This window comes from Lucilia sericata, unplaced genomic scaffold (assembly GCF_015586225.1).
Source record: "Lucilia sericata isolate MDLA Ls3-8-SP2 unplaced genomic scaffold, ASM1558622v1 Contig000844F_arrow, whole genome shotgun sequence".
Lineage (NCBI taxonomy): Eukaryota > Metazoa > Arthropoda > Insecta > Diptera > Calliphoridae > Lucilia > Lucilia sericata.
Genome location: NW_023994836.1, coordinates 196,784 through 208,103, shown reverse-complemented (window position 1 = coordinate 208,103; position 11,320 = coordinate 196,784). Strand labels below are relative to the sequence as shown.

The 11,320-nt window shown below is 32.6% G+C and overlaps 1 protein-coding gene across 1 annotated transcript; it reads right to left on the bottom strand.

Moving 5' to 3' along the window:
- Positions 1-10,879, bottom strand: LOC119608515 (bifunctional 3'-phosphoadenosine 5'-phosphosulfate synthase-like). The gene is given in 7 exon segments (XM_037962970.1): positions 1-259; positions 322-744; positions 2,428-2,583; positions 2,650-2,676; positions 2,678-3,219; positions 3,222-3,705; positions 10,757-10,879. Coding segments are annotated over 7 exon segments (1,950 nt in total). The 5' UTR covers positions 10,865-10,879; the 3' UTR covers positions 1-49.
- Between the last annotated feature and the right edge of the window lie 441 nt (positions 10,880-11,320).

Here is an 11,320-nt window from a genome sequence, read left to right as displayed (position 1 = left end):
TATAGTTTATAACATTTTAATAATAAGTAGTTGCAGTGTTAGCTGTTAACTATTGTTGCTTTGATAGGGATTGATAGTATTCTGAAAGGATTTTCCAGGCTTTAGGTTCCATAAAACCATCTGGTGGATTTGAGCCAGTCTTAGCTAATGTGCGCATTTTAGTACCTGAGATAAATTCAAATTCTTCCTTGCGTTTGGGTTCGAAAAATGCCATACGAGAAATGCTCTTGTCATAAGCAGCCACACGGAAGGGCAAAATCTTTAATAGGAAATTTAATTTAATACAAAAAAAACATAAATTTAGGCGCAAGCAACCCTTACCTCCATGCTATCTAAACCTTGAGCCATTTTAAGTACTCTAGCACCATGTGTGGCCTCATATAAGTTACCATCGGGATACATTTCCTTATCGGGATGAGGCATACCAGCTGGATCTCTGCCGACAATGTAGAAGTTGGCACCAGCATTCATGCGTGCCTTAGCATGCCATTGTACCTCAGTGGGTCCAGCATACATCATGGGTGAGGGAAAGATGGCCAAAACGGTATCATCTCTACTTAAAACACCCGAATCGAGGACAGCTTGATGTTGAGCCATACGCACGGGCAATGGAACATCATCGTCCTTAGTCCAACCTCCGAGGGGATGTAAAAGAAGTACGGGTTTCTTAAAACCACGTTCGAGCAGTTGACGTTTAGTGTCTTGCATGAGTAGAGCATGACCATTGTGGATGGGGTTACGTAACTGAGGTGGAAAAAGGAAAGAAGATTTTGATCAGTTCTAGTTCAGTTCTGGATCAGTTGTAGTTCTAGTTTGGTTCTAGTTCAGTTCTACTTTAGTTCTAGTTCAGTTCTAGTTCAGTTCTAGTTCAGTTCTAGTTCAGTTCTAGTTCAGTTCTAAATCAGTTCTAGTTCAGTTCTAGTTCAGTTCTAGTTCATTTCTAGTTCAGTTCTAGTTCAGTTCTAGTTTAGTTCTAGTTCATTTCTAGTTCATTTCTAGTTCAGTTCTAGTTCAGTTCTAGTTCAGTTCTAGTTCAGTTCTAGTTCAGTTCAAGATCAGTTCTAGTTCAGTTCTAGCTCAGTTCTAGTTCAGTTCTAGTTCAGTTCTAGTTCAGTTCTAGTTCTAGTTCAGTTCTAGTTCAGTTCTAGTTCAGTTCTAGTTCAGTTCTAGTTCAGTTCTAGTTCAGTTCTAGTTCAGTTCTAGTTCAGTTCTGAATCAGTTATAGTTTTAGTTCAGTTCTAGTTCAGTTCTGAATCAGTTATAGTTTTAATTCAGTTCAGTTCTAGTTCAGTTCTAGTTCTAGTTCTATTCTAGTTCTATTCGAGTTCAATTCTAGTTCTATTCTAGTTCTATTCAAGTTCAATTCTAGTTCTATTCAAGTTCAATTCTATTTCTGTTATAGTTCAGTTCTAGCTCAGTTCTAGTTCAGTTCTAGTTCAGTTCTAGTTCAGTTCTAGTTCAGTTCTAGTTCAGTTCTAGTTCAGTTCTAGTTCAGTTCTAGTTCAGTTTTAGTTCAGTTCTAGTTCAGTTCTAGTTCAGTTCTAGTTCAGTTCTAGTTCAGTTCTAGTTCAGTTCTAGTTCAGTTCTAGTTCAGTTCTAATTCAGTTCTAGTTCAGTTCTAGTTCAGTTCTACTTCAGTTCTAGTTCAGTTCTAGTTCAGTTCTAGTTCAGTTCTAGTTCAGTTCTAGTTCAGTTCTAGTTTAGTTCTAGTTCAGTTCTATTTCAGTTCTAGTTCAGTTCTAGTTTTAGTTCTAGTTCAGTTCTAGTTCAGTTCTAGTTCAGTTCTAGTTCAGTTCTAGTTCAGTTCTAGTTCAGTTCTAGTTCAGTTCTAGTTCAGTTCTAGTTCAGTTGTAGTTCAGTTGTAGTTCAGTTCTAGTTCAGTTCTAGTTCAGTTTTAGTTCAGTTCTAGTTCAGTTCTAGTTCAGTTCTAGTTCAGTTCTAGTTCAGTTCTAGTTCAGTTCTAGTTCAGTTCTAGTTCAGTTATAGTTCAGTTTTAGTTCAGTTCTAGTTCAGTTCTACTTCAGTTCTAGTTCAGTTCTAGTTCAGTTATAGTTCAGTTCTAGTTCAGTTCTAGTTTAGTTCTAGTTCAGTTCTATTTCAGTTCTAGTTCAGTTCTAGTTTTAGTTTAGTTCTAGTTCAGTTCTAGTTCAGTTCTAGTTCAGTTCTAGTTTAGTTCTAGTTCAGTTCTAGTTCAGTTCTAGTTTAGTTCTAGTTTAGTTCTAGTTCAGTTCTAGTTCAGTTCTAGTTCAGTTCTAGTTCAGTTCTAGTTCAGTTCTAGTTCAGTTCTAGTTCATTTTAGTTCATTTTAGTTCAGTTCTAGTTCAGTTCTAGTTCAGATCTAGTTCAGATCTAGTTCAGATCTAGTTCAGTTCTAGTTTAGTTCAGTTCCAGTTAAGTTCTTTCTCAGTTTTAGTTTGCAAAACTTACTTGGAAAGCAAAGATAGCATCAGCTTTCATTTCGGTAAACTTTTGTCTTAATTCATTAGGTGTCAAGCGATATTGATCCAAACCATCATTCCATTGAATACGTTCAATAACTTCCAAATCACCTCCCACCAAATAATCTCCCGATTCCAAAACCATCTAGAATTAAAAAAAATCCTCATTAAAGAAACAATAAATTTCCTTCCCTGCAACACACTAATTTACCTTAATATAAGGCTGATTTGGATGTGTGGGTACCGAATTGACGGGCCAAACGTTCCTCTTTGCGGTGATAGAAGAATTCAGGTTTTCTTAAAATAGCAATAGGTTTATCGTTATATGTCAAGCAAATGGCCGATAAACCATCTAGTTTTTCTTTATTTTCTGTTGATACCGACAAAACAATCGGTACTGATTGATTTTCCCTAAAGGCACCATCTTCACTTAAGATCGAATTGAAATGCAAAGTCTGTAGATATTCATCTTCACGCATGAAGCCCTTAAGAGGATAAGCCCAACCTTCGGATAGCACTTGCACCCATTGTAGTTCTACCTGGGTAATGGGTATGGAAGGCAATGACTTAACTTCATTCAAAATGGCCTCTTTAAGGGAAGGTGCCACAAATAATTCGGGCAATTTTTCGACATCGCGCAACGATTTGGGCAATATACCTTCCTCCTCCAAAAGCTGTATGACTTTTTGGGTGGATTCTTTAATGGTGAAACCATCGGTGTTGACCACCAAATCGGCATGTTCGGGTTTCTCATACTCTTGTGTAATACCGGTGAAACCTTAATTGTACCCTCTCTGGCTTTTTTGTACAAACCCTTAACATCGCGGGACTCACACACAGACAGAGGAGTATCAACAAAGACTTCGAAGAATTTCAAACCAGCATCTTTGTGTATTTTTCTAGCCATCTCACGATCATCGGCAAAGGGAGACACAAAACTGCAAATGGAAACTACACCACTATCAGCGAAAAGTTTAGCGACTTCACCAACACGTCTGATATTTTCCTCACGATCGGCAGGAGTGAAACCTAAGTTCTTGTTAAGACCGGTTCTGATGTTGTCACCATCTAGACCATAGGCGGGTATACCACGAGACACTAAATAGGCTTCCAATTCAAAGGCAATGGAAGTTTTGCCAGCACCACTGAGGCCAGTCAGCCAGACGGTGCAGCCACGGAAACCACGACATAAACCGAGATTTTTACCTCTAGCCTCACGGGTTACATGATGTTTCTGTTCTGTTACATTAGTGGCTACTTGCAGGCACTGAAATGAGAAAGAATTAGATTAGAATTAGAGATAGTAGAAAGGTGGAAAGGAATTTCTATTAAAGAAGTTAAACTAAAATCTAATAAAAACATTTAATGTTCAAAAAGCAATTAATATTAGTTTTTATTTAATTTGTTTAATAACACAACTATGTTTTAAACAAATATAACAATATCAAATATTTTTTTTTGCTTATTAAATCACATTTTTAGATAAATTCCATTTTAAACATAATAATGGGCGGGGTCATTAAACTTTACACACTAATACTTCAATATTTTACGAAAAATTAGTCAAAAGAAAGAGTTTGAAAACTTAACGTCTCGGGGCTAAAAAAAGTATAAACGAGTATTGGTTAGCTTGAGGTCAATGAAAGATTTTCTAATCAGACGAATAACAACTTGCTCTTTTTTCTTTTTTGTTAAATTAGCATACATTTAAGCAAGTCAGCATTAAAACATTTGCACAAGTTACCACGAATTTATTGAACACTACAAAAAAAAAAAGAATAGAACTAGAACAGAACTAGGACTAAACTAGAATAAAACTAGAACAGAACTAGAACAGAGCTATAACAGAACTAGAACTGAAACTAGAACTGAAACTAGAACAGAACTGAACTAGAACTAAACTAGAACTAACTATAACTGAACTAGAACTGAAGTAGAACTGAACTAGACCTGAATTAGAAACTAGAACTGAACTAGAACTGACTAGAAACTGAACTAGAACTAGAACTAGAACTGAACTAGACTGAACTGAAACTAGAACTGAACTAGAAACTGAACTAGAACTGAACTAGAACTGAACTAGAACTGAACTAGAACTGAACTAGAACTGAACTAGAACTGAACTAGAACTGAACTAGAACTGAACTAGAACTGAAACTAGAACTGAACTAGAACTGAACTAGAACTGAACTAGAACTGAACTAGAACTGAACTAGAACTGAACTAGAACTGAACTAGAACTGAACTAGAACTGAACTAGAACTGAACTAGAACTGAACTAGAACTGAACTAGAACTGAACTAGAACTGAACTAGAACTGAACTAGAACTGAACTAGAACTGGACTAGAACTGAACTAGAACTGGACTAGAACTGAACTAGAACTGAACTAGAACTGGACTAGAACTGAACTAGAACTAGAACTGAACTAGAACTGAACTAGAACTGAACTAGAACTGAACTAGAACTGAACTAGAACTGAACTAGAACTGAACTAGAACTGAACTAGAACTGACGTAGAACTGACTAGAAACTGACTAGAACTGAACTAGAACTGAACTAGAACTGAACTAGAACTGAACTAGAACTGAACTAGAACTGAACTAGAACTGAACTAGAACTGAACTAGAACTGAACTAGAACCTGAACTAGAACTGAACTAGAACTGAACTAGAACTGAACTAGAACTGAACTAGAACTGAACTAGAACTGAACTAGAACTGAACTAGAACTAAACTAGAACTGAATTAGAACTGAACTAGAACTGAACTAGAACTGAACTAGAACAGAACTAGAAACAAAATTGGAACAGAAACTAGTACAGAACTAGAACAGAACTAGAAACAGAACAGAACTAGAACAGAACTAGAAACAGAACTAGAACAGAACTAGAACAGAACTAGAACAGACTAGAACAGACCTAGAACAGAACTAGAACGAACTAGAACAGAACTAGAACAGAACTAGAACAGAACTAGAACAGAACTAGAACAGAACTAGAAACAGAACTAGAACAGAACTAGACAGAACTAGAACAGAACTAGAACAGAACTAGAACAGAACTAGAACAGAACTAGAACAGAACTAAGAACAGAACTAGAACAGAACTAGAACAGTAACTAGAAACAGAACTAGAACAGAACTAGAACAGAACTAGAACAGAACTAGAACAGAACTAGAACAGAACTAGAACAGAACTAGACAGAACTAGAACAGAACTAGAACAGAACTAGAACAGAACTAGAACAGAACTAGAACAGAACTAGAACAGAACTAGAACAGAACTAGAACAGAACTAGAACAGAACTAGAACAGAACTAGAACAGAACTAGAGCTGAACTAGAAATGAACTGGAACTGAGCTAGAACTGAGCTAGAGCTGAACTAGAACTGAACTAGAATGAACTAGAACTGAATTAGAACTGAACTAGAACTGAACTAGAAACTGAAACTGAACTAGAATTGAAACTGAACTAGAACTGAAACTGAACTAGAACTGAAACTGAACTAGAACTGCACTAGAACTGAATTAGAACTGAACTAGAACTGAACTAGAACTGAACTAGAACTGAACTAGAACTGAGCTACAACTGAACTAGAACTGAACTAGAACTGAACTAGAACTGAACTAGAACTGAACTAGAACTGAACTGGAACTGAACTAGAACTGAACTAGAACTGAACTAGAACTGAACTAGAACTGAACTAGAAACTGAACTAGAACTGAACTAGAACTGAACTAGAACTGAACTAGAACTGAACTAGAACTGAACTAGAACTGAACTAGAACTGAACTAGAACTGAACTAGAACTGAACTAGAATTGAACTAGAACTGAACTACAACTGAAGTATAAAAGTGGAATTGACAACTTTACACTCTAAACACTATATTTTAAAATTTAGTTTAAAATTAATTTTAAGCGTAGGCGTTCAAAAGTGCCTAGTCATCTTGGTGATTCTTCGAATTTAATTAAAAAATTTTATGATTTCGTTTTTAAATATTTATTTTAATTTAAAAGAAGGCACTTACCCTCCTTTTAACATGAGGATAAAAACCAACTGAAGGATTGGGCATATTTTTATTTTTTAATAATTTATCTTCAATTAAAGTAAAAGTAACACTTTTTATAATAAAAATGACACTTTTCTTTTTTATTTATTTTCTAATTTCAATGTTAAGTTCACAAGGTTTTGTTAAAATTGATAAGAAATTTTATTTTAAATGTTTAAACTAAAAAAAACACTTATAATTTTTTATTATTATTTATTTTTTTTTTTTACTATTGATATGAAAAACAACTTGATCAGACTAAGACGACAGCCAACTAAAATTGTTGAAATCTTTTGCAGAAATATAAGTTTAAAATTTTCGAATTTTTCAAAACTTAAATAAAACAACAACAAGAAACAAAGAACTAACGACAACAAAAACAATAACAAATTAAATAGTATAAGAAACAGCTAAAATAATATTAATAAAAACATAATAATAAGTTTAGAATGATAGTGTTGTTGTTGTTGGATTTACGGTTAAATAAGACGAAAAAAAGTTATAGAATTTTAAGAACATTTGTTTTAGTTGTCGAAGATGAATTAAACATAAAATTTTTATTTTACAAAGTGCCAAAGGCAAATAATATACAAATATGTATGTATATAAATTGAAAGAACGTCAAACTGACAGTAAATAAGAAAATTTTAAACAGCACAAGAATTACCCCAAAGAAGTTGTGTTTACTTTTCTTAAATATAAAACAGAGTTAGACTGGATGAAGAAAGAAAGAAAAAAAACATTTGGCAGACAGTTCGTCAGTCAGTTTGGCCACGTATGTTTAATTAGATAATGATAATGTTTCTTCAGTTGTTTAGATTGTTTACTCTGAACTTTATCAAATATATACAGTAGTGTTTAAAACCTAAACAGTAAAATTCAACTCCTACTTAAATGGTAACAGATGCGTTAGTACTGTATTCCCTCAAGACTTTTAAAACATTCAATAACTCCGACTTTAGAAAACTATTGAATTGCTTTGAGTTTATACTGTATACCTAAGGTAGCTTAGGTTCACACATTACTGTATACCTCTTTAGTTTAAGAAAGTTATAACATAAACTAGGTAGTTAGGGTTCCATTATTAAGTATTTAGTTGTAGATTTTTTAAATATATAAGAAAATTTTCAAGAGAATCATGATGACAATTTAAAATTGCAAAATTAAATGGTAATTTATAAATAAATTATGTTAATTATACTATAAAGTTTTTGAATGTTATAAAAAATTAATTAGATTCTTGAAATAGTTTAAATTTAAATATATGTTAAGAAAGTTTAATTGTTCTAGTCTAGTCTACTCAATAGCACTAGTATTTTGTCTTGATTCTAGTCAAGATAATAGTCGGGAAATATACTACAGTCTAATCTATAGTCTAGTCTGAACAATAGTCTAGTCTAGACAAATATAGTTTAGACTATAGTCTAGTCCTACAGTCTGGACTATAGTCTAGTCTATAGTCGTGACTATGGTCCAGACTATAGTTCAGTCTAATTATATAGTCCAGAATATAGTTTAGTCTAGTCTATATTCTGGTCTATAGTCTACTCTATAGTCTGGACAAAGTATATTCAATAGTCTAGTCCATAGTTTAACTATAGTCTAGTCTATAGTCTGGACTATAGTCTAGTCCATAGTCTGGACTATAGTCTAGTCTACAGTCTGGACTATAGTCTAGTCTACAGTCTGGACTATAGTCTATTCTACAGTCTGGACTATAGTCTATAGTGTAGTCTATAGTCTAATCTATAGTCTAGTCTATAGTCTAGTCTATAGTCTAGTCTATAGTCTAGTCTATAGTCTAGTCTATAGTCTAGTCTATAGTCTAGTCTATAGTCTAGTCTATAGTCTAGTCTATAGTCTAGTCTATAGTCTAGTCTATAGTCTAGTCTATAGTCTAGTCTATAGTCTAGTCTATAGTCTAGTCTATAGTCTAGTCTATAGTCTAGTCTATAGTCTAGTCTAGTCTAGTCTATAGTCTAGTCTAGTCTATAGTCTAGTCTATAGTCTAGTCTATAGTCTAGTCTATAGTCTAGTCTATAGTCTAGTCTATAGTCTAGTCTATAGTCTAGTCTATAGTCTAGTCTATAGTCTAGTCTATAGTCTAGTCTATAGTCTAGTCTATAGTCTAGTCTATAGTCTAGTCTATAGTCTAGTCTATAGTCTAGTCTATAGTCTAGTCTATAGTGTAGTCTATAGTCTAGTCTATAGTCTAGTCTAGTCTATAGTCTAGTCTATAGTCTAGTCTATAGTCTAGTCTATAGTCTAGTCTATAGTCTAGTCTATAATCTAGTCTATAGTCTAGTCTATAGTCTAGTCTATAGTCTAGTCTATAGTCTAGTCTATAGTCTAGTCTATAGTCTAGTCTATAGTCTAGTCTATAGTCTAGTCTATAGTGTAGTCTATAGTGTAGTCTAGTCTATAGTCTAGTCTAGTCTATAGTCTAGTCTATAGTCTAGTCTATAGTCTAGTCTATAGTCTAGTCTATAGTCTAGTCTATAGTCTAGTCTATAGTCTAGTCTATAGTCTAGTCTATAGTCTAGTCTATAGTCTAGTCTATAGTCTAGTCTATAGTCTAGTCTATAGTCTAGTCTATAGTCTAGTCTATAGTCTAGTCTATAGTCTAGTCTATAGTCTAGTCTATAGTCTAGTCTATAGTCTAGTCTATAGTCTAGTCTATAGTCTAGTCTATAGTCTAGTCTATAGTCTATAGTCTAGTCTATAGTCTATAGTCTAGTCTATAGTCTAGTCTATAGTCTAGTCTATAGTCTAGTCTATAGTCTAGTCTATAGTCTAGTCTATAGTCTAGTCTATAGTCTAGTCTATAGTCTAGTCTATAGTCTAGTCTATAGTCTAGTCTATAGTCTAGTCTATAGTCTAGTCTATAGTCTAGTCTATAGTCTAGTCTATAGCTAGTCTATAGTCTAGTCTATAGTCTAGTCTATAGTCTAGTCTATAGTCTAGTCTATAGTCTAGTCTATAGTCTAGTCTATAGTCTAGTCTATAGTCTAGTCTATAGTCTAGTCTATAGTCTAGTCTATAGTCTAGTCTATAGTCTAGTCTATAGTCTAGTCTATAGTCTAGTCTATAGTCTAGTCTATAGTCTAGTCTATAGTCTAGTCTATAGTCTAGTCTATAGTCTAGTCTATAGTCTAGTCTAGTCTATAGTCTAGTCTATAGTCTAGTCTATAGTCTAGTCTATAGTCTAGTCTAGTCTATAGTCTAGTCTATAGTCTAGTCTATAGTCTAGTCTATAGTCTAGTCTATAGTCTAGTCTATAGTCTAGTCTATAGTCTAGTCTATAGTCTAGTCTATAGTCTAGACTATAGTCTAGTCTATAGTCTAGTCTATAGTCTAGTCTATAGTCTAGTCTATAGTCTAGTCTATAGTCTAGTCTATAGTCTAGTCTATAGTCTAGTCTATAGTCTAGTCTATAGTCTAGTCTATAGTCTAGTCTATAGTCTAGTCTATAGTCTAGTCTATAGTCTAGTCTATATTCTAGTCTATAGTCTAGTCCATAGTCTAGTCTATAGTCTAGTCTATAGTCTAGTCTATAGTCTAGTCTATAGTCTAGTCATTAGTCTAATCTTTAGTCTAGTCTATAGCCTATGCTATAGCCTAGACTTTACTCACTTCACTTTTTCATAAAAAACCTTTTTGTTAACAAAAATTCACTTTTCACAAAAATTTTAACTTTTTCACCAAAAAATCACTTTTTGCCTTTCAAAAGCTGACATAATTTTCGATTTACAGAAAAAATAACAATTAAAATAATAGTTAAAATATTTTACTCACAAACAATTAAAAATATTTATGAATAAGAATATTATTCAATGAATATTAAGAAAATGTTTTTTTTAATTGCATTATTCAAGAAAACGTGTCGTCGCAGTTAAAATGTTTAAACCAATTGCGTTAATGAATTTTATTTAAGTAAACAAATATTTACAAAAAGTTATAATTTTTACATAATTGTGTAAAAGTAAAAGGAAATGTTTGAAAATTGTTAAAGAAGAATGTTGTGTAAATAGTAATTTTTTATTGTGTAATTTCAAATTTTAATTATCACGTTCAAAGTTTAAAAGTTCTGAAATATTTCGAAACATTTTGAAATTTGAAACCCAAAATTACAGTTATTGAAATATTGGATAATTGAAAATTTAATATTTCCGTTGAAATTCTCAATTTTGACGTTACAATTTTCAATAATTGTGCAAAAATTTTAAAGATATTTGTTTAATTTTGTAAAATTTGTAACTAAATCTTACCGTTTCCATACACTGTGCATGATTTTGCATGCATTTTCCATTGGTATTATTATTATTGTTATTATTATTTAAATGTGTATTTAAAAGATGAGAACGTTTTGTAAACATTTTGTATTAATTTTTAATATTTTAGTTATAATTTTAACACTTTACTTTTCCAACTATTAAATAAATTATTCTCGAAAAAAAAACAAAAAATTAAAAAAACAAACAATAATAAAGTTTTAACACAATAACAACATTAAACGAAAAGAAAAAAGAAATGTATCTTAAACTTTCACAAAACAACTATTTAATCAAGCGACCAACAAACGTATGAAAATTGAAATGAATTTCTTGTTTTTTAAATCGAAAAAAATCTTTAACTGCAACTTAAAAACTTCCGCGCAGAGAGTGAGAGCAGAGCACAGAAACGCCCGTCATTTCTATACGACGCAATGGAAGAAAGATAGATAGAAAAGAAAGATTGTTGGTTTTATTATGAGTACGTACTGCTGCGAGTACTTCTACTACATTTTGCTCAATATTAAAATACAGACAAGTGTATATTTTAGATATTATACA